The 21836-nt window shown below is 63.9% G+C and overlaps 1 protein-coding gene across 4 annotated transcripts in view; it reads left to right on the forward strand.

Moving 5' to 3' along the window:
• Nucleotides 1–21197, forward strand: part of KIF21B (kinesin family member 21B) — a 42607-nt gene extending 21410 nt beyond the window's left edge. Inside the window, exons 15-35 of one of the 4 annotated variants that reach the window (XM_074351544.1) lie at nucleotides 1096–1295; nucleotides 4256–4363; nucleotides 4857–4925; nucleotides 5281–5513; nucleotides 5642–5813; nucleotides 5920–6114; nucleotides 6204–6305; nucleotides 6559–6724; nucleotides 6906–6957; nucleotides 7133–7190; nucleotides 7896–8101; nucleotides 8186–8260; nucleotides 9770–9880; nucleotides 11426–11464; nucleotides 13051–13187; nucleotides 14017–14197; nucleotides 14417–14581; nucleotides 14811–14928; nucleotides 15761–15931; nucleotides 16295–16494; nucleotides 17527–21197. In XM_074351544.1, coding sequence (XP_074207645.1) covers nucleotides 1096–1295; nucleotides 4256–4363; nucleotides 4857–4925; nucleotides 5281–5513; nucleotides 5642–5813; nucleotides 5920–6114; nucleotides 6204–6305; nucleotides 6559–6724; nucleotides 6906–6957; nucleotides 7133–7190; nucleotides 7896–8101; nucleotides 8186–8260; nucleotides 9770–9880; nucleotides 11426–11464; nucleotides 13051–13187; nucleotides 14017–14197; nucleotides 14417–14581; nucleotides 14811–14928; nucleotides 15761–15931; nucleotides 16295–16494; nucleotides 17527–17581 — 2813 coding nt within the window. In that variant the 3' untranslated portion in view covers nucleotides 17582–21197. The remainder of the gene's footprint in view (nucleotides 1–1095; nucleotides 1296–4255; nucleotides 4364–4856; nucleotides 4926–5280; nucleotides 5514–5641; nucleotides 5814–5919; nucleotides 6115–6203; nucleotides 6306–6558; nucleotides 6725–6905; nucleotides 6958–7132; nucleotides 7191–7895; nucleotides 8102–8185; nucleotides 8261–9769; nucleotides 9881–11425; nucleotides 11465–13050; nucleotides 13188–14016; nucleotides 14198–14416; nucleotides 14582–14810; nucleotides 14929–15760; nucleotides 15932–16294; nucleotides 16495–17526) is intronic. The other 3 variants (XM_074351545.1, XM_074351546.1, XM_074351547.1) reach the window with 3 other exon arrangements.
• Nucleotides 21198–21836: the final 639 nt, after the last annotated feature.

Raw genomic sequence — 21836 nt, forward strand, 5'->3', positions numbered from 1 at the left:
AATGCAGCTGGGAAGAGGAACAGGGCATGTGGGGGAGGGGGTAGGAGCGTTAAAGAGGATGGTCATGGGAGAGTTTGCTGAGAAGCTGACATCAGAGCTAGAGCTCAGAGGAGGTAAGATAGTGCTGGAGCCAAACGAGTGTGGGGAAGAGCATTGCAGGAAGAGGGAACAGAAGATGCCAAGGCCCCGAGGCAGGCATGTGCCTGGCAGGTTGGCAGAATGATGAGGGGGCAGATGGCTGGAGCACACTGAGGGGACAGAAGCAGCAGAGGAGATCAGAGGAGTGTGGGACCAGGAGTGTCAGCCATTTGAAGGACATTTGTCTTATTCTCCATGGGAGACGGAAGAGTGGAGTTTTGAGGGACAGGATGTAAGCTTTAAAAGCATTTTGACAAGATCACTCTGGCTGCTGTGTGGGGAACGAGAGTGGAAGTTGAGCGCAGTTAGGAAACTGCTGTAAAGGTCCTGGTGGGAGAGGGTTTGGCCTGGAGGTGGTGAGAGGTGGATACATTGTGAGGGTGGAGACAAGGCTTTGTTGGTTGATTGGTGGGGAATTCAGAGAGGGCAGCCAAGGGTATCTCCAGGGGCGAGCTTCAGGAAGGACGTGATGGTGGACACGAGATGGTGAGGGCATGGGCACTGGGAGGTGGGTCAGCCCCTGTTTGCCACTTCGGTTGGACGTGCATGTGGAGATGCATTTCAGGTAGGAAAGGCCAAGTGTGGAGAACCAGTTTGCTCCTTCTGCCCGAGCTCACGTCACTCTGGCTTCTCCTGCCCACTCTTCCCCTTCCCCCTGCCCCAGCCCTTTCCTCCAGTCACGGATCAGAACTGAGCCAGTGGGAAGTCCCCGGGACCCTCACCAGGGGCTCAGAGCTCTCAAGATGAAAACACCCCATCACGGTCCCTCAGAGTATCGCAGTGGGAAAGGCCTTGGTCCCTTCTAGTCTGAGCACCGCCCCCTCCCGGGTTCACATGGAGGGACAGGCAGTGGAGGGTTCGAGCCTGGAGCCCGGGCCACCTGCGGCATCTGAGCCCACAGCGGCCCAGTCGCCAGACACAGGCCGTGGTGCCGACTGCTGCCCCCGCCGCGCACAGGTACCATGGAGTGCTACACGGAGGAGAAGGCCAACAAGATCAAGGCCGACTACGAGAAGAGGCTGCGGGAAATGAACCGCGACCTGCAGAAGCTGCAGGCCGCACAGAAGGAGCACGCGCGGCTGCTCAAGAACCAGTCTCGCTACGAGAGGGAGCTGAAGAAGCTGCAGGCCGAGGTGGCCGAGATGAAGAAGGCCAAGGTGGGTGCCGGGGCTCGGCCGGGGTGACGCCCAGGTCGGGGCTGGGGGCAGGGGCGGGTGACATCAAGGTGGTGGCTGGGGGCGGGGCCACGATGAAGGAGGCCAAGGTAGGGGAGATGGGCTGGGGGACAATGTAGTTTCAGAACCCACTTTCTTGTTAAAAATAATCATCACTGTCAGTGAGGATGGTAATCTTGACACGGTGTTGCCTGGTTCAGCCCCGTCCCGGCCCCGGACACTGTCTTAGCCAGGGTGTCGTCAGGGTGAAACCACTGTCAGGGCCCAACTCTTCACTGCTCCTGGGTCTATGCCGCCGTTGCTAATGATAACAACAACAACAACAACAACAACAACAACAACAACACCTGTGACCATTGTGGGGATGCTTGCTGTGGCTTTAGGCCAGTTGCCCAGCACCATGACCACATCCAGTCCCCAGGAGAAGCTCGGGAAGGAAGCTCTGGTGTGGTCCCCACGTTGCATGTGGGAAGCTGGGGCTCAGAGCGGGTCCAGCCCCTTAGAGCAGCGCTGGGACTCACTCTGTTCGCTGCCTCGCTTTTCTACTTGCCGGGGCTCCGGGCACTCGAGTCTGGCTCCTGGGTCTCCCGCCTCCGTGTCAGGCAGGCTCTCATTCTCACCCAGGCCCTCGGGTTCATTCTCCCTTTGTGTCCTCCACCCCCCTGGGTTCCTGCCCAGGCCCTGCCCACCCCCATGTACCCCGCCCTCCACAGCCCTGGGCTAGGCCCTGCGGCGGGACCCCAGAGAGCTGTGGAGGGCTGGCCTTGGGAACGGCCCCCGCAGAGGGGATCACCCGGTGCTCTTGGGGCTGATGGGCTTGAGTCATCGCTGACTGGGCTGGTGTTGACCAGTGTGCAGAGGAGAGAGGCTACAGAGTGATGTAGACTCTGAGTGGTGGACCCTCAGCCATCTGGCGCAGCCACCTATCCTGGGCAGACTCTGTCCCCAACCAGCCTGGGCCACATGTCCAGGGCCCCATCAGCCTGGCCAGGTGGAGAAGGGCCCGTCCTGCTGTGCCCAGACTAGCCGTTCTGCGCTGGCCGCTAGGGGGCCTTTTGCCAGTGGACCACATCTGTAGGTGCTGCGACAGGGCTGCAGGACAACACGGGGTGGTGGTGGGGGCTTGGGTCAGCGGGCGCCCTCTGGCGGCAGGAGGGAGGGACGGGGCCTTGGTCGTCCCCACTTGGGGTCTATGTGCCCTGCAGATCCTGGAGCAGTTCTGGGGGGTCTGCCAGCATCCACAGTCTGTCTCCCTGGAGACTCCCTGGCTAATGCCTCTCACGGTGGCCCCGGCAGTGCTGGCCATCTGCTATCTCAGTAGGAGGTGACCCTACGGTACAGCCTTATGAGGGAGGACCATCTCTGAAGCCTGGAAAAATAATGTAATAATGCTCAGGATGTGTGTGAAGAACAGAGGGTCCCTATGTGTTCCTGGGTTTCAGTGTCAGCCTGCTTGGCCCTTCAGCCGGGGACCGGCTTTGCCCAGCTCACTGCGCTTTTGTGAGCCTGGGAAAGAGGCTGAAAAGAATATACTTGGGCCGTCCCAGGATCTCTGTCGGATGGACAGAAGCCAAGCTGGATGCCCTGAGAGCCAGTGCCCGAGACCCTGCTGCCACAGTTCAGGGCCAGGCCCTGCAGTTACACAGGTGTCCTAGGGAGAGGGGCATGTCTTCTGCACACCTCAGGACAGCGCCGGCCTCAGGCACTGTGCCGCCACGTGCCTGGAATGTATCTACCCGTCCTGAGACCACCACCCCTGTGATGACCTTAGCAGGGCTCAGCCACCCATGCAGAGCTGGGCAGACAGATGGGCCTTTGTCCAGAAAGATGCATCCCTCCCTGGGAGGCCCCCAGCCCATACCCCGGAAGAGTGCCACCGTCTGGATGTGCACGCAGCTCTCAGTGTGTGGATTCAGGTCCAGTCCTAGCTGACACCTCACTTGCTCTCATCGTCCCCAGCCCTTTGGGGGAACATTCAGCCTGGACCCCAGAGGCCAGCAGCAGGGAGCCCTCCTCCTCTCTGCAGATCCCCCCAACAGAGCATGCCTCCTGGGGGAGGAGCCAACGCACTCACCAGGCCCCCCCCCCCAGGTCGTTTCTCCTCCCTACTGACCTGGGGCAGCCTGCTGACATTCCCGGGGTGTCGGAGGCCTCAGTGGCAGAGGAGGGACCACCTGCACCTGATTCTCATGCCACTGTCATGTGAGAGGAGTCTGACCCCTGTGCACTGTGCACTCTGTGCCCTGGGTACTGGGACGTGAGGGTCAGGGGGGCGGCTCCCCATAAGGCCAGGTCACCTCTGGCCACACCACACTGGTGGTGCTCTCTGTGCCTCTGGCCAGGCCTCTGAGAACTTGGCTCCAGGCCCTGTGCTCGGTGGCCAGCTCTGCTCTGACCTGCAGTGATGCCGTCCCTGTGGCCGTGCTAGGAACTGAGGCAAAATGACCTGGGCTAGAGGTCTGGCCACTTGTTACTTTAAGTCACTTTGTCTCACTGAAGCTCATTCCTCATTTATAAAGCGGGAGCGATCACGCCTCTCTTGTATGATTATCATGAGAACGGGGCCTGGCGTGGACCGTGGTCTCAATAAACGATGCTGGTTTTTATTGTCGTCACCGTGAACCTGGCCTGGGCATGTGCAGGTCAGCAGCTCAGCTGTGGGTGGGAGAGAGGTCAGGTTCCATCTGGGTGGGCCTCCAGCCCCTCAGGCCAGTCCTAGGATGGCTGGACTAGGCAGTGGCTTTGGGTGAGGGCCACCAGGAGCTGCGACATTCAGAGCAGTGGAGGCCGTGGTGGGACCCGGCAGGGTGGCCGCACCGGCACAGCCGGGCTGGCAGTGGGGCCGCTCCTGGCGGTCAGTTGTCCAGGCTTGGGGGCAGCTCCAGCCCCCACTGATGAGGCTGTGGGCACCCACCGCTCCTGCCACCCCTCTGCCGTCCCAGGTGGCCCTGATGAAGCAGATGCGGGAGGAGCAGCAGCGGCGGCGGCTTGTAGAGACCAAGAGGAACCGGGAGATCGCTCAGCTCAAGAAGGAGCAGCGGCGACAGGAGGTGAGGGGTGGCCTTGAGGACCCCCGGGTCCCCAGGTTCTCTGTGCCCCAGGCCTCATCTCCTGCCGCCCCGAGCGGTGACAGGCGATGGTCCGATGCCGAAGGGCAGGACCCCTGCAGGCCCTGGTGCAGCCCCCTGTGGTTCAGAGCAGGGCCTGGAGCCCAGCTCAGGGCAGGGAGCTGCCAGGTCCCCAGCAGGCCCATGCAAGGGTGTACAGCTTCCAGCCCTGCAGAGAGGCCCCCGCCCTCTGGTCCAGGGCTCCCCGCCCAAAGTGGGGAGAAGAGGCCGGGAGACTAGTTCTTGTGCAGAAAGGGGCCCACATGGTGGCCTCGGGGAAAGGCCATTATGCCCTTTTCCAACAAGTTTTGGCTGCACGCGGGTTGCCCCGAAAGCCACACCCTCACACGCAGAGCCGGCCAGGCCTTCCCAGCCCAGCCCGTGCAGACCCGGCTCAGGGCCCGAGTGTGGACCCCACCTCTTCTCCCACCCACAGTTTCAGATCCGGGCTCTGGAGTCCCAGAAGCGGCAGCAGGAAATAGTCCTGAGGAGGAAAACCCAGGAGGTGAGCTCGGCCCCTCCCCTGCGGCCCGCCATGTCCCCTCTCCTGGGGGCGCCCCGTGGCCCTGGCTCCCCCCTCACTTCGTGCTCTGACTCTGGGTGGCCTGTCTCGGCAGGAGAGCTTAGGCCCCAGGGGCAGGCTGCTGGCGCTGGTCCAAATGCCTGAGACGCTCGTTTTAAAAGAGGGAAGTCTCCTTTGTGTTCATTTCCCATCCAAGACCCCTTGGCCCTTTCTCAGTCCCAAACCCAAGCCAGGACGGAGCAGCCCCCATCTCCTGCCTGCCAGGCACCCTCAAGCTGGGCCTTTCTGTGGGCTCCGGGGCACCCTGCTCACCAGGCCCCCTCCTCTGGGCCCCCAGGTTTCTGCACTGAGGCGCCTGACCAAGCCCATGTCTGAGCGGGTGGCGGGGCGAGTGGGCCTGAAGCCGCCTATGCTGGACTCCGGGGCTGAGGTGTCGGCCAGCACCACCTCGTCCGAGGCCGAGTCGGGGGCCCGCTCCGTCTCCAGCATCGTGCGTCAGTGGGACCGCAAAATGGGCCACTTCTTGGGGAACCACCCCACGCCTGCTGTGCCTGGCACCCGCCCTCCCAGGTGAGGCAGTGGGGGCACCTGGCCCATGGGGGCAGGCCCAGGGAGAGGCAAGCTCCAGGGTCCCCTCGGCCGTCAGCTCTGGGTCAGGGGCTCCACGCAGTTGCCGAGACTGAGGATGGTCCTGCCAGGACCCCTTGGCCTTGGTCCCTCAGAAAGAAGTTCCAGAAGAAGGGGGCCAGCCAGAGCTTCAGCAAGGCTGCCAGGCTGAAGTGGCAGTCCCTGGAGCGGAGGATCATCGACATCGTCATGCAGAGGATGACCATCGTCAACCTGGAGGCCGACATGGAGCGGCTCATCAAGGTGGGCTGCCGCCCCCTTCCCGTCTCCTCCCTCCGCCTCGAGCCCCTCTGGGAGCTGCGCGCAGGGGCGGGGCCGGCGGCACCCTGAGGCCTCCTCCCTCCCCCAGAAAAGGGAGGAGCTGTTCCTCCTGCAGGAGGCGCTGCGGAGGAAGCGGGAAAGGCTGCAGGCCGAGAGCCCGGAGGAGGAGAAGGGGCTGCAGGAGCTGGCGGAGGAGATCGAGGTGCTGGCCGCCAACATCGACTACATCAATGACAGCATTGGTGACTGCCAGGCCACCATCGTGCAGCTGGAGGAGACCAAGGTGCCCGTGGGCCGGCCAGGCGGGGGCGGCGGGCGCCTGGGCAGGTGGGGCCGTCCTGGTGACACAGGCCCTCTGCCTCCCCGTCCCAGGAGGAGCTGGACTCCACAGACACGTCGGTGGTCATCAGCTCCTGCTCGCTGGCTGAAGCCCGTCTCCTGCTGGACAACTTCCTGAAGGCGTCCATCGACAAGGTGGGCTGGCATCAACATGTGCATTTTGGGGAGAGGATTCAGCCGTTTGGGGAGTGTGTCCCGCAGCGTGAGTGTGGGGAAGGTGAAGGGGGCTGGGGTGCCTCTCCAGTCTGTGGCAGGCACAGGTGAGGTCTGGGGACTAGTGGGGGGCCCCCCAAGTGTCTTGGGAGCAGATCTGGGGAGGGCAGTGATGGGGTCCCCACAGCCCCAAGCTGAGCTAAGGTAACCCCAGAGCTTGCCCCCCCCACCACAGGGGCTGCAGGTGGCTCAGAAGGAGGCCCAGATCCGGCTGCTGGAAGGCCGGCTGAGGCAGACAGACATAGCGGGCTCCTCCCAGAACCACCAGCTGCTGGACGCCCTGCGGGAGAAGGCGGAGGCCCACCCTGAGCTGCAGGCCCTCATCTACAATGTGCAGCAGGGTACGGGGCGGGGCAGCGCTCGGGGCGTGGGCCCCCAGGGCTCCCTGCCTCCAGCCCTGCAGACCCTTTCCTCCCCAGGCTCCCCAGAGGCCCTGTCTGATCCCAGAGGGTGAGGGGGGAAGGGAGGCCGTCCCCTCCCGCTCGCACGCCGTGGAGCCTCACCCCTCCACTCCCTCCGCAGAGAACGGCTACGCCAGCACAGATGAGGAGGTGTCCGAGTTCTCGGAGGGGAGGTGAGTTTCCAGGGCGGGAGTGAGTGGTGGGCTCGCAGCTGTGCGGGGGTCTGGGGCGAGGGGATGCTGTAGGGTCCCGGGGCTGGGGGCTCTCTGGGACTCACAAGTCCAAGTCCCAGGGAGCCAGGACACTTGCTGCCAGCATCCTGACCCCCCAACCCTGTTTCCTCCTTAGCTTCTCCCAGTCGTTCACTATGAAAGGCTCTACCAGCCATGACGATTTCAAGTTCAAGGTGAGCCCCACAGAAGGTGGGCAGGGGCCCCCCGCAGCCTGGTCTCTGCCTTCCTGTGGCTCTGCTCTCACCCCCAGCCCCAACCCAGCATTGCCTCCAGCTGGGACGCAGGTGCAAGAAGGGTCTAACCTGGAGCTGTGGTGCTGCCCAGATGTGTGACCTGTGACAGCCCAGTCACTGTGAAGAGGGTGGAGTGATGTCACCTTAGCCAGAGGCCCCACTTTCAGAAACCTCCCTCTTCCCCACCCTAGACTCTGCCTCCCGCTGAGTCAGAGGCTGACCCTAGATGTCTGGTATCCTGCGTGCAGATAACTGATTCAACAGTGAGGGGGTCTGCCTGACGTGGAGGGAGGGGTTACAAGGCTAGACTGAACCAAGAAATGGTTTACTAAAGGGAGAAGGGGGAAGCCTGTGGACTGGGAACAGTGAATTGGGCACAGCTTCTGGGTAAACTGATCAGCTGGTGAAGCAGAGGTCAGCCAGGGCATACTGTTCACAACGTGCAGATCAGGGCGGAGAAGACCTTCCTGTTGGTTTGGACACAGCAGGGGCCTGGAGAGACAGTCTGGGGGTGTCTGCCTGGCCCTTCCCTCAGCCCTTCTGCCTCGGGCAGGTGGCACGTCTCCCCCGTGGGAAGTTCCCCAGCTCCCCCTTCTGTGCGGTCCTGTCCGGGCCAGTGGGCCCACTCAGCCCTTCCTACCCCAGGGGGAGCCCACGCTGTCTGCCCAGATGAAGGCCGTGTCGGCCGAGTGCCTGGGCCCCCCGCTGGACGCCTCCACCAAGAACATCACCAAGTCCCTGGCCTCCCTGGTGGAGATCAAAGAGGACGGAGTGGGCTTCTCCGTCCGAGACCCCTACTACCGGGACAAGGTCTCGCGGACCATCAGCCTGCCCACCAGAGGGAGCACTTTGTAAGGAGGGGGCCAAGCTGGGGGTGGGGCCTGCGGGGGGGAGCCAGGAGGTGGGCCTGGGCCTTACTGGACCCTCCGTTCCAGCCCCCGGCAGTCTCGAGGCGCCGAGACGTCCCCGCTGACCCGGAGGAAGTCTTACGACCGAGGGCAGCCCATCAGGTGAGGGCGAGCTCCAGACCCTGTGGCAGGGTCGCTGCCCACCCAGTCCCAGGCGCGGGACGCCTGCTGTAGACCGCCGTGGACACTTTCATCTGGGCCCGCTCAGCTCCCCCACTGGCCCCTTCCCCACTTTGTCAGCCACAGCTCAGGTCCCCCCTGAGCTGGGGACCAAGCCTGCTGCTGAAACCTGCTGACTGCTGGGAGCTCAGTGTGGGCAGCTTTGCAGTGGCCTGGACTGGCCATTGGACCGATGTGCTTCTGCCCCAGTCATGGCCACCGGTCCTTTCAGGGACTTGTCACGTGGGCAGAGTTAGAAGGGAAGGACAGCCAGGAGGTGACACAGAGCCGTGGCAGGTCCCCAGCCAGCCAGCCTCTCAGGGCCCCATGGGCTTCTGCAGGTCTCCAGATGCCTCTCCAGCTCATCTAGACCTTCAGAGCTGCTTGGTGTCCTCGCCGGGTCCCACAGAGAAGCAGGAGAAGGACAGGGCTCAGGTGCCCCCTTGCGCCTTCTGTGGCGGCGGAGGGCTTGCCCCCATCCCTCTCTCCTGTCGCCGAGCCCGGGCTCATGGCTTGCAAACGGGCCTCCGGTGGGAGGAGCCGAATGACCTCTGTGCACCTGGGGCCCCTCAGGCCATCCCGTCACCCTGGAGCATGCTGAATTTGTGGTTGGGGGCGATGTAGGCTGAACTCACGATGACTGTCCAGGGGAGGGAGGATTCGGCTGAACCTGAGGACAGCTGTGCCAGGAGAGGGGCCGCGGTAACGGACGGGGCAGGGCCGTGAGGTCTGGGACTCCCCCCGCCCCCACCGTCGGGTCCCGCTCTTGGCAGCACTGCGGTTCCTGAGTCACTGAGCACTGACTTAGTGGTCCTGAGCCACTAAGGCGGGACAGGGCTGGGCCTCGGGGCCGCAGCGTTCTCGTCAGCCCATCACGGGGGTTTCTGTTTACGGACACCTTGTCTAAAAGGTGTCGTTACTCCATTCACACTGGCCTCACAGCCAACAGCGCAAGGACTCACGCCTGAACAAAGCTCCTCTCACATGCACTTTCTCCAAAAATCACTCCCGGCTTCCCGGAGCTCAGGAAACCACAGCCCTGCAGCACCATTTCAGCCTGACATCACCAACAAAGGGCACAAAAGTACACCCAGCGCGGCGCTAAGCAGACTGTGGGAAGGCTGCGTGTGTGCAGCGGGCGGCGGGCGGCGCCCCTCTGGGCCTCCGCCGGAGCGCGTGCACTTGGGGACTCAAGTTCTCGCTGCTGTCCTCATGTGTGCAAACAACCAGGAAAGCCCTTGGCACTGTTTTGGGGTCACTAGTAGGCTGTAGTGAGCAGGTGAATTCCCAGACCCACGGAGAAGGAGGACTGACTGTGAAAAGCAGCCCCCAGGGGCTGGGCGGCAGCCGGGCTGAGGGAGAACCTGCCCCGCGCGCCAGACAGCGACACAGACGGCCGCGCTGAGGTGCGGGTGCTAACAGATGCTGCCCTGTGTCCCGCCCGCCTGCCAGGTCCACAGATGGGTTCACACCCCCCTCATCCCCTCCTACTCGGCCCCGCAACGACCGAAACGTCTTCTCTCGTCTCACCAGTAATCAGAGCCAAGGATCAGCACTGGACAAGTAAGAGTCAGGGGCCAGGGATGGGGCGGGGGCGCTGAGGGGACAGGGAGCCTGCGGGCTGGTCCTTGCCGCAGGCAGGTGGGGCGGCGGGCAGACCCTGGCCTCGCTGTTCTGGACCCTCTCGCGGCACCTGTGCCCTTTCTGTGCTGAGCGAGGACCCTGCCATGCCCCGGGCGTGCCGGGACTGCAGGAGAGGCAGGAGGGGAGCCCCGGGACTGGGGCTGGGCAGCTGGGGCAGGGGAGGCCATGCACGTTGGGCACCTCGGGGGCCTCCCAAAACTGCCCCTGAATCCTCCTGTGGACTCTAATTCCTCTCCGAAGCCCCTTCAGCTTCAACTTGCCTTCTCCTCACTAACGCTGCGACCAGGCCCCAGTGCCCTCGTGAACCGTCCCTGCAGGAGACCCTGTCCCCTCCACATGGTGGGGCCAGCCCACCCCTCCTGACCCTCCCACTGGGCACTCACCCGCACACTGATGCTCATCGCCCCCGCGCTGCTCTGGGCTAGCACACGTGATTTCACGTGAACTGCAAACCAGCCTCGAGGGTCGGGTTCCGTGTTTTGCAGAGGAGCTGAGGCCCAGAGAGGCCCCAGGGTCCACCCAGAGGAGGCCCACCTGGGCCCAGACCAGAGCTCTGACTCGCGCCGGCTCCGGTCCTGACGGCGGGGCTCTGCCTGTGGGGGGCCTGGCCCGCCGTGTGTTCCTTCCTGTGCTCCCCACACTGCTGGGGCCCCTGCCCCTCCAGCTCTCTGCAGCCCCAGAGGGCTCCCCTCAGCTCTAACGGCTTCTCAGTCCTTTTAGATGGGGGATGGTGCTGTCTTTTGGGGGAGCCCAGGCTGCAAAGTGCTGGTCCTTGGGCCTGGCGCCTGACGTCAGCCCCTCCCCTTGCTGGGTCAAAACGTTGCTCCTTCCACGAACCTGCCTTGAAGGAGGAGAGCACCAGGCCCCCCCCACACCAGCCAGCCGCCCCACACCAGCCAGGCTGTCCCCCTGCCACCCAGGCCCTCCCACACCAGCCAGGGCTCCCCCAACCCCTTGACAGTTGTCAGGTCCCTCTCAGCAGCACTGGGTAGGACTTTAGCATCCCAGCCCTGGGATGTCCAGACCTCCGCCCTGTCCAGGGGCCAGGTGTCAGGAACCATGTGTGGGCAGAGCCAGCTCCTGGGCACAGTCCCAGCAGCTCCCAGGGACAGTGGGCTTGGTGACCAGCAAGTCCTTGAGGAACAGCTGGGAGAGACTAGCGCCCTAGGAGGGTGGGAGCAGGCACAGTGTTGCTCGGAGGGGGCAGGGTGCCCCCCAGCTTGTGCGGTGAGGCAGCCAGGGCCTGGGACCGGCGAGGCTCCGCCCCAGCCCCCTGTTAGCCAAGGGGCGCCCCCAGCTCCCAGGCCAGTCCCCTCCTCTCCCACTGTCCCTCCGGCCTCCCCGTCTCCTCTCTCCGCTCCCCTTGCAGAGATAACCGCCCTCTGACCTCCCCGCACTGCTGCCGCCTCTGCTCCCTCGTGTGTGTTCCCCTCCCCCCTAATCCAGCTAATTTTCTGCCCCCAGGTCTGATGACAGCGACTCCTCTTTGTCGGAGGTCCTGAGGTACACACAGAATGGCTCATCCTCTGTCTCCCCCCCGCCCCCTGCACCCTGTCCTCAGCATGCGGCCCCCTCCTCTCGTGGCCCCACCTCGTCCCTGGTTCCTCCCTCTTGGGGGGTGCTGCGTGGCCTCTGACTGCACCAGGCTGGAGCTGGGGGTTTGGGGGGAGGCATGGCTGTGGGTCGTTTGCTGGGGGCTCTGGGGGGTGCTCCGGAGCCTGGAGGCCGGGCCGGGCTGAGCTCTGCCGAGGGGGGATCCACCAGTCCGCCGTGCTCGGCATCCTTGCTTTTACTCAGTTGTGTCCTTGGGCACCTCCCAACCTGGGCTCTGAGTGAGGAGTGCCCCTGCCCACTTGTCCTGGCCTGTGGCCCTCTCCCCGCAGCCCACTCCACGCAGCCCCCCAACTCGAGGAGTACGTCCCAGCACCTAGGGGGCCTGAGCCCCTACTGGGAGAGGGCCACCCTCCACTGAGGGCTCCCAGCGCTGCTCACCGTTCCCTGGCCTGGGGTGGCGCTTCTGTGACCCTCCCACCGCAGCAAGCCTGCCACCCTCCTCCCCGGCCTCTCCATCAGAGGAGGGTTTTCCTGTTAACATGCCATCTTCCCACAGCTGTCCTAGGTGCCTTCCCAGCCACATAGCTGGGCCCAAACCAGCATCGGAACTGAGGGGCTGGGGTGGGGCGGCATGGGGGGCCGTCCGTGTGTGTGCGACGCTGGGGGGCAGCTGGACCTCTCTGACCGCTGACCTCGGGGTGGGCCAGCTGAGTCTGGACGCAGGAGCTCTGGGAAGCCACTGGCGGGACATCGGTCATTTCAGATGCTCTCGGCCACGGTGTCACTGTCAGGGTCAGCCCTCTCTTTGGAAAGAGCTAGGAAAGTAGGACATATTTTCAGGCCTGGACTTGCCCAGCCAGGGCCTTGTTCCCAAAGGCCTCCCTGAGAAACAGAGCCTCATCCTCAGGCCCTCCCGCTCAGGGGAAGCCTGCTCGCCACCCTGAGTGTTCGTGGGGAGGGGGGCCGCTCTGGGTCCTGTAGTCTCGTTTCTCAGAGGGGCCCAGATGTCTTCCCCAGAGCCGAGGAGGGGTCCCTGGGAGGACTTAGCCCTTTGTAACGGCAGTCACAGGCCTGACCGTGCTGGTCCCAAAAGGCCGTGGGGTGGGGTGCATGCCTGCGTGTGCGGCTCTCTGCGTGGGCGTGGCAGCCTGAGCGCCCTCTTTCTGCATCCTGCGCCTCCCCCTGGGGCAGCCGAGGCAGCAGAGGCGCCCCTTCCAGCTCGCGTCTCTGCCTGCTCTGCCGGGCCCTGGAAGCACATGTGTCTCAGGTCTAGGTCAGGCCAGCATCGGAGGGGACCTCCCTGAGGGTGGGGTCCACATGCTCTGATTCTTCCGGTGGTGCCTGGGGGGCTTGCTCCCAGAAGTGCTCAGCATGGCGCCAGGAAGGCTGCTGGACCACAGGCCCCTGCCCGCGCAGCCCTCAGGCCTTGGGGGCTGTGGCTGGGGTGCCCGGAGCCTCCTGCACCTGCCCTATGCCCCTCTGCCTGGCCATAGTCCCCGGGCTGACAGGCGCCTCTCTCCCTCTCTCCCGGGAAGGGGCACCATCATCCCTGTGGGAGGAGCCAAGGGCGCGCGGACGGCCCCGCTGCAGTGTGTCTCCATGGCCGAGGGCCACACCAAGCCCATCCTCTGCCTGGACGCCACGGACGAGCTGCTCTTCACAGGGTCCAAAGGTGGGTGGAGCCCAGACCTGCCAGGTAGGGTCAGGGCCTCCCCCTTCCCTCCTGGTCCCTTCACCAGAGTGGGCTGCCCAGGAGATGTGAACACAGCTACCCGGCTGGAGTGTGGGGGGTCGGCTGGCTCACTGCCTGCCAGGGCTCAGGGATCCCCTCCACGGGTACCCTCAGAGCTGGCCGTAGGGGCTCCGTCCAGCTCCTCCTTTCAGAGCTGCCTCGGACACTCCAGGGAGCTTGTCAGGTGCCGCCCCCTGTCTGCTCATCTTGGCCCCGAGCACCAGGCCCCCAGCCCCCCCATGCCCCCCAGCACTGATGGCCACGCAGCACAAGTCTACAAAGCTACCATTCCTTAGTCACAACAACGAAGTCAGAGAACATCACCAGCAGACGCAGCAGCTGGGTGGTAGACACGCTGGCAGAGAAACGGGAAATGCTATCTACACCTGCGTGGCGGGAGGGAGACAGCTGTCAGTCTAGGTCAGATTGGTCGATTCCAAGTTTTCCCCCTAAAGTTTGCTTACCACCGTTCATTAACTTGGTCAGCTGTTAGCAGGTAGGGATTCTGCCCCGGCCCCTCCCCTCGGCCGTGCCCACAGAACTCTGGCGTTTTGAGGCGCTTGCCTAAGAAACCTAGTCTGAAGTCCTGCGTCTCTGTGCACACACACTGCGCCACGGGAGCAGGCACAAGCATGTTTCTCTCCCCCAGACCTGGAGCCCCTTCCTCTGGGCATCCCTGGACCACCTCTCACAGCCTTGGTGGCCCCAGTGGGTGGAGGGACAGGCATTCCCGGCCCCCTGAGGTGACAGGACACTGGCCGTCTTACAGACCGCAGCTGTAAGGTGTGGAACTTGGTCACGGGGCAGGAGATCGTTGCTCTGAAGGGCCACCCCAACAACGTGGTCTCCATCAAGTACTGCAGCCACTCTGGGCTCGTGTTCTCTGTGTCCACCTCCTACATCAAGGTGTGGGACATCCGGGACTCGGCCAAGTGCATCCGGACCCTCACGTAAGTTCCCCGGCCTGGCTTGCAGCGGCGGGCTGAGCGGAGCTTGCCCCCTGGTCCCACCCTCATGGGACCAGGAACCTGCAGGCGCAGCGTGGCTCCTGTCCATCTGTTGGGGAAGGCTTCTTGGCAGAAGCGGGCCATCAGTTCTGTGTGGCTTTGCCAGGTGTCCTGGCCTCTGCTGACGCCTTGACCTCTGACCCTGCGTCTCCCTCGCGGCAGGTCCTCAGGCCAGGTGGTCTCAGGTGATGCCTGTGCCGCGGCGTCCACCCGCAGCATCACCAGCGCCCAGGGGGAGCACCAGGTCAACCAGATCGCCCTCAGCCCCTCGGGCACCATGCTGTATGCCGCCTCGGGAAACGCCGTCCGCATCTGGGAGCTCAGCAGGTCAGGGAGGGGCCAGGGGAGGGACACAGGACTTGGGGGGGGGTGCCCCAGGGCTGGCAGGACCCAGGCTGCTCCGCTGAGCCCCCAGGATACAGGCGGCTGGTGTCTGGGTCTCCGTCCTGCTCCAAGGGGGATGGACCCTGGCTGGGTATTCACGCCACGTCAGACCCCCCCAGCCCCGCTCTGGGGTCCCCCGATCCACCTCCCCGCTTGGACCTCCCTGCCACAGATTCCAGCCCATCGGCAAGCTGACTGGCCACATTGGCCCTGTGATGTGCCTGACGGTCACCCAGACCGCCAGCCAGCACGACCTGGTAGTGACCGGCTCCAAGGACCACTATGTTAAGGTACCGAGAAGACCTTGACCTCAAGGCCCGGCAGGGCTGGGGGTCCATTCTCACAGTTCTCGCTCTCTCCCCACCTCATCCTTCCCCCTCCGTTGCCTTGGGAGCAGTCGTGACAAATAATGAGACTTCTAGGAATTTATGCTAAAAAGTTACTCCCAAGGATCAGGAAGGTGTGCGCGGAAAGCCGAGATTTCAGCGGTGTTTTGTAAATGGTGGAAAGGGGAACGAACCCAAACGTCTAAGGCCAGAGTAACAGTCGAGTAAATGAGGGAAAACCCACAGAACGGGTTGCAGTGCGACTCACTGCGTGGCAGACGTCACAAAACCCACAGGGCACCGGCAGCCCGGATCCTCTTTCTTCCTGATCGCGTCGTTAGAAACGCGCGTTCAGGGTCAGAAGCTGGGAAGGAGCAGATGAAAAAGGAAAGAGAGGATGGTGGGATTACGATGAATGCTTTTGTTTAAAGTACAGGCAGTGTCATATTTATTTATTGTAAAATTTTCTGTTCTGTGTGTTTTAGTGGAAGGACTGGGGATTGAAGCCAGGACCGCGTGCCTGCTAAGCGCGCTCCACCACCAAGCTCTCCCCTCCCCTATAAAGTAAAAAAATTCGGCAGGAGGCTCTTACTCCAAGCCCTCCCTTGTCCACCGCAGCCCTGTGTTGCCTGCGGGTCTCCCCTGTGCTAACCTCAGTCAGTCTCCCCGCCTCCCCAGGTAGCCCCCTCCCTCCACCTGGTGTGCGGCCCTGGGGACTGGCCACGCGCAGGACCCAGGGTGGGTGGGCGGCCTGGCGGCCCCTCCCCGGACTCCTCCTCCCGCCCTCCCTCCGCAGATGTTCGAGCTGGGCGAGTGCGTGTCAGGCACCGTGGGCCCCACGCACAACTTTGAGCCCCCGCACTACGACGGCATCGAGTGTCTGGCCATCCAGGGGGACGTCCTGTTCAGCGGCTCCCGAGACAACGGCATCAAGAAGTGGGACCTGGAACAGCAGGAGCTCGTGCAGGTGTGGGGGGTGGGGGGCAGGGGGAGGCGGCCCTCAGGCAGGGCCTGGGACCCTGCGTCCTGGGCCAGAGCCCCCCAAGCCGGTCTGTTCTGCACCCTCTTTCCCTCTGGGTTCACCCCACTGGCCGGCAGGCTCTCCTGACTCCACCTTCACACAGCGGCTCTCGGGAAGGGTCTGACTGTGGAGCCCAGCTGACCCCGAGGAGGGCCGAAGGCTTCTCCGCAGGTGCAGGGTCTCAGGTCCGAGCCTGGGAGAGGGGTGCAAGGACCCGTCTCTGGGCCCTGTGGCCCCTGTGCAGCTCAGTGCGGCCTGCCTGCCGGGGGCTCCCCCACTCCCCGCCCTCACGGCTGGCTCCCCCCACAGCAAATCCCCACCGCGCACAAGGACTGGGTGTGCGCCCTGGCCTTCGTCCCGGGACGCCCCATGCTGCTGAGCGCCTGCCGTGCAGGCGTCATCAAGGTGTGGAACGTGGACAACTTCACACCCATCGGCGAGATCAAGGGCCACGACAGCCCCATCAACGCCATCTGCACCAACGCCCGGCACGTCTTTACCGCCTCCAGGTGGGTGCTGGGTGGGCACAGGGCTCTGCTCTGGTGCCCCCACCCCCCCAGCCCGGGCAGGGCCCCCCAGGCCCAGGCGACGGAGCCCACCCCTCCCCAGGCGCCCCCGGCCTGCGCGCCAGTCTTCCCGGAGCGCCCACCGGGCATGGGGGCAGGGGCGGTGCTGGGCCCCAGGCCGGGACTGACCCCCCCACCCCCCGCCCCATCTCACCCAGCAGTCCTGACCCCTGACCAGGAGTCTCAGACCGCAGAGCAGTCCTGCCACCCCAGGCCCCCTGCCTCCAGCCCCAGCTCTGGGCCCGTACACGGGCGCCCAGGCCCTCTGTCCCTTGGGCAGCTGCTCAGGGGGTCTCTTCTTTTTCCTTCTTGTCCCCACTGTGTCCCTTCTCTCCGCCCCCTCCCTCCGCCTCTCTCCCCCACAGTGACTGCCGGGTAAAGCTGTGGAATTACGTCCCTGGACTCACCCCCTGCCTTCCTCGCCGAGTCCTGGCCATAAAGGGCCGAGCCACCACCATGCCCTGACCTCCCCCTCCTCCCCCCAACGTCCGCCCCCCTCCTCTTTCAGCCTCCCCCTCTCCTTTCCCCTCTTTCTCCGCTTCGATCTGAGCTGCTTCTTCACGGTACGAGATTGTTTTACTCCCCCTCCCTTCTTTCCCTCCACATCCTGCCTGCTCCCCCCGCCCCCCAGAGGTTGCCCTGCCTGGCCCTCTTCCTTCTGAGCATGAATGGGGGACAGACCCCCCAGGAGAGGGGTGCCCGGGGCAGAGGGCAGAGGGGCAGCATTCAGGCCTGGACAGGACAAAACAAAGTAGCAACAACAGAGAAAACCCGCGATGAGAATCCTACTGGGGCCTGGATGACAGGCCTGCCCACTGCCCGGCACCCCTCCACCCTGCAGCCACCCCGGCCCTGAGCATCGCTTGCCCCAGCCCAGCGCTGCCTGGCGAGTGGGATACCCAGGCCCTCCTTCACTGGTGGGCAGCCAGCCGGGCCCACTTCAGGAGCTGACCAGTCCTTTCTTGCTCACCCCAGTGACCTGACGGTGAAGTTCTGGACTGCCCGGCGCTTACCCAGCGGCACCCGCTAGAAGTGAGGTCAGAGGGCCGCCCGACCCTCCACCCAGCAGCCTGGACAGCGCGGAGAGGAAGCTGGGGCCAGAGGCCCCTCTGCTGCTCCCCGGCCTCTCCCCAGCCTCCTCACAGGGTACTGTCCACCCCCTCCTTGGGGACAGGGAGGTCGGGAGGAAATTAAGCTGTGAAGCCAAAGGGCGTTTCCCGTCGTCTCTCTCCCCTCCACCCCTGGCCTCGGTTTTCTCTTGCTGAGCTGGCCATGCCCTTATTCCAGCCTTTGGCCCAGGGCAGGGCCTGTAGGGGAGGTGAGGCAGCCCCCCCACCGTGTTCCTCAGACGTGCAGGCCTCCCCTGCCTCCCCTGGTCCAGCCACTGCACCTGCCTCTGAGCCCAAAAAGATAGCCCTCAGGTAACCGTGGAAACCAGGTGTCGGCAGCTGGGCGTGCAGCTGGCCTTCAGCCCCTCGGCCACCGGTAGCCACTCCCCGAGGACCCCAGTGCTCCCCTGGGCCCCTTTCTGATGGGACCACAGTGGAGCTGCTGTAGCGCCTCCTTTGGGGAGATGAGCAGGATACTTCAGTGGTTTAACTTATTTATTTTCACTTTTGCTGTTGCCTCCTGGAAACTGACTTGAAGTTTCTTCCCACATCTTCTTTCCCTCCGCTCTTGGGGGCCAGGAGTCCCAAAGGGGGTCCTACTCCCGCCCTCCAGGGCTGCCCCTCCATTTGCTCTGCTCTGCAGCCCGGGCCTGCCCCCCTCCTTTCCCTGGAGACCACTCGAGTGCCCCGACTCTGGCCGCCTGCTGTGTCAGTGCCTTCCTCCGTTGGGGCTGGCACCCTTCCTGGGCAGCCTTACACCAGCCATGCCCGCAGCGCCACATGTGTCTTCTCACCACGGGGTCTCCTGCCCACGGCCCCCGCATCCCAGAGCCGGGGCCCCACTGCCAGAGCCCTGCGTGGGCCACGTAGGAAGCAGCTCAGAGGCCCGTCCACCATGACGTGGCTTGGATGGTGCACCCGGCCCCGCCCCTCCCCAGCCCCCTGCATCTCACCCCAACCAGGCAGAGCCCCTAGCTTCTTTCTCTGGTTTCTCCGGAGATGCGTTTTCAAGCCTTGACCGGCACAGGGAATGGGGCTCTCCCTTTAGGAGATCAGCGGAGGGAGGGACTTCACTGAGTTTCTTTGGGACTGTGGACTCCCAGCTCCAGAGACTTTGTTAAATCCGCCTTCCAGCGGCAGGCGGGGCCCGGGAGGGAGCACGCTGTGCCTGCCCCTCCCCCGCCCTGACCTGTCCGCCTGCTTTTCCGATGGTTAACTGGTCTTGTGCTTCCCGGCCTTTCTGGGCGCCGGGAGCCACGGCTCTGTTTAGAGGACACGGTGACCTGGGTCTTCCGGAGGTGGCCCTGGGCTCTGCCCTCGGTGACCCTCCCTCCGCGGCAGGGCACTGAGCCTGCCCTGCGGGGCCCCAGCGCGTGGGCACCTGGCACACAGGGCAGAGGGAGGAACACGGCCTGTCCCCCTGCCCAGAGCTGCCCCTCAGGCTAAGAAAGTCGTCCTGCTGTGAGGGGCCCCTGCTTGATGTGGGGGTGAAGTCTGAGCGAGCCATTGTGCTGCAGGAATGTGCCTGGAGCTTGGGACAGTCTGTTTTTGGGACTGGAGGCCCCTCCTACTCGGCCATCCTGGGGGTGCCAGGAGCTCCCTCCGCCGCTCAGAAAAGAGTGTGAGCCTCCCTCACCCCTCTCCCTCTCCGCTCCCGTGGGAAGCTTCAATCTTGCAACCTGGAAAGAATTGTCTGCATGACTGTTTACAAACTGTAGAAACACAAAAGACTGGCTGCCCAGCCTGGGGCGACCGGATCGGCTGGACCGTAGCTGCAGGGTCTGTTGCAGCCCGAGAGGTGCCCGGCATCCTTGCCCGCTGCCTGCTGTTTCTGCTGGGCCAGCTACCTCATGGTGGGGCCAGCTCTGCTGTCCAGGAGAAGCACTGACTCTGAACTTGAAGTCTTGGGAGCCACCCCAGCTGTGCTCCAGAGCGCTGAGGTCTGCCTGCTCCCTCAGGGACGTTGGGGATCGTGGTTGGGGGCAGGCCCCCGGCACCCCTCACTGCACAAGCACCCTAATGTCAGAAGCACAAAATGGTGGTGATTTGAGCACAATGCAGGGCTGGCGGCAGGCAACCTGGACAAACCAGCCCAGGAGGCCCCCCCCAAGACAGGCTCTGTCCTACGTAGACTGAGGGTGCCCACGCCAGGCCGCCCTGCTCAGACGGGGCTTGGCCCGAGGCCTGTCCTCCCCGAAGGCTGGCCCTGCAGGCAGGCTGCGCAGGAGGGCAGGGGGCCCAGGAGTGCTGCCCTCTTAACCCCGCAGGCCCAGGTCTCTACCTGAGCCCAGGCGCATCCCAGCCCCGGGAGCCTAGCGAGCCTGCACCCACATCCCGGCTCCCGGGTTGAGCCCCGTGCAAGCGCTGAGGTGTCCTCCGTCCCCACTGCCTGCGGCCTCTCGGCACGGCCCTGTGCCAACCTCTGTCCTCAGTGTTAACCAGGTCAGTGTTGTCGTCCCTTTTGGGGCCTGACCCCTCGAAGGCAGCACTTGGAGTTGACCCGGGAGCGTGCCGAGGAAGGAGAGAGGTGGAGAGGCAGAGGCCAGCACACCCGCACCTTTGAGGTGGTCAGAGTGCCAATTCTCCCTCGGGAGGGGACAGCTGTGGATCTGTGAGGGGCTCCCTGCCCACCCACCGTGGCCGCAGTGTAGCCTAGGAAATCTTGCGCCCTCTGTTGTCCAGTCCCGCTGCAGTTTAAAGCACAAACCACCGTAGGGAAGACTGTCCCCGGGACCTTCTCACACCGCCCAGTTCGGTGGAGTTGCAGATTCCTGCCCTCTCCCGTGGCAAGGCCCGTGTTCCCGGGGTGCCCGAAGCAGTCTAGGCTGGATGCGGGCTCACCCCTGGTCGTCCAGCCACGGCCTGTGCCCGGTGTGCTCACTGGCTTGCTGTGGGCAGGGCCTGCCTGCAAGAACCCTGAGCTCCTTTCTGCCGAGCGGCTGAAACCCAGTGTCTGCCTCTTTGCCACCCAGCCAGGAAACTGCATGCTGCTCCCAGCTTGGCGAGGCCTCCTGCTCTGGGCTCAGGAGCTAGGGCATGGCCAGTGCCCCCCTACGGCCCTCCTGGGCCTGGCCCTCCTCTCCTGGCTCCCAGACCCTTCCCTGCCCTCTGATGTGCAAGGATAGAGTTACAGGGGAAGTTCTGTTTTCCCTAAGGCATCTTTGTGCTGTTCCCCCACTTTAGCGCTCAGATGAGCTCCCAGCCCCCCCCCACACCCCAGTCCAGCCCTTTGAACTGCTGTCCCGAGGGCCTTGCAGGGCCTTGTTTGAAGAGCCACGGGTCAGAGAGGAACCCTGACGGGAAGCCCTGCCCTGCCCACCAGCTCTCTTCTAGCTGTCTCCTGCCCAGGCGCAGGCTTCGTCTGGCTCACGCCCCTCCTCCGGGTGGGTCGCACAGGTGTGCAGATATTTTGTACCTCCGCCGATGATTGTACATAGTGTAGGAAAGTTATTTAAGCCTCATGCTGTACATTTCTGTTCCCAGACCGGATGTGTGTGTTCTGAGAAACTGTCATAAATAAAACATGAGTGACCGCTGTCTGTGGTGTGACTCTGAGACCTTGGGCTGGTGGCCCTTCCCCGGGCAGGGGCCAGTGGCGGGCGGGGCAGGCTCGGAGCGCCCTCACTGAGGAAGTGTGTCGAGGGAGCTGCGATCCCTCTGGCCTCGTGGTGTCACCTCCCGGGACAGGTGTGGAGCTGGAGGCATGGCACCAGTGTTTCCTGGTCACCTGCTCCATCCCAGACATGGTTCCAGGCATCGCTCTTTGGGTTTTCACTACCTGTGTGACAGGTGGGTTTGCACTTTCTGAAATGAGGAAAGTCTCAGCGAGGGAACCCCTAACTCAGCTAAGGGCGGAGTTAAGATTGGCTCCCAGACCAGCCCGACCGAACCCGCACCATTCCTGTCACGAGCATGGCAGTGCCTGCTCGCAGGTGGGTGGGCACCGTGCGGGGTGCACACCAGACACGGGGTCCCTCCCTCGCCACTTAGGGGGAGGAGACACATACAGGATGGTCACACAAAGAAACCGCTCCAATGCGGGCGCCATGTTTGTTTCCAGATCAGTGCTTCCCAGTCTTAAAACCTCACACTCCCCTCCTCCCCAGTGCCCTGAAAATCTCTGTTCTATTAACCCTGCTATTTAAAATTTTTTTTCTTTGTTTTTGTTTGGTTTTG

Source organism: Camelus bactrianus, chromosome 23 (assembly GCF_048773025.1).
Source record: "Camelus bactrianus isolate YW-2024 breed Bactrian camel chromosome 23, ASM4877302v1, whole genome shotgun sequence".
In the NCBI taxonomy this organism is placed as follows: Eukaryota; Metazoa; Chordata; class Mammalia; order Artiodactyla; family Camelidae; genus Camelus; species Camelus bactrianus.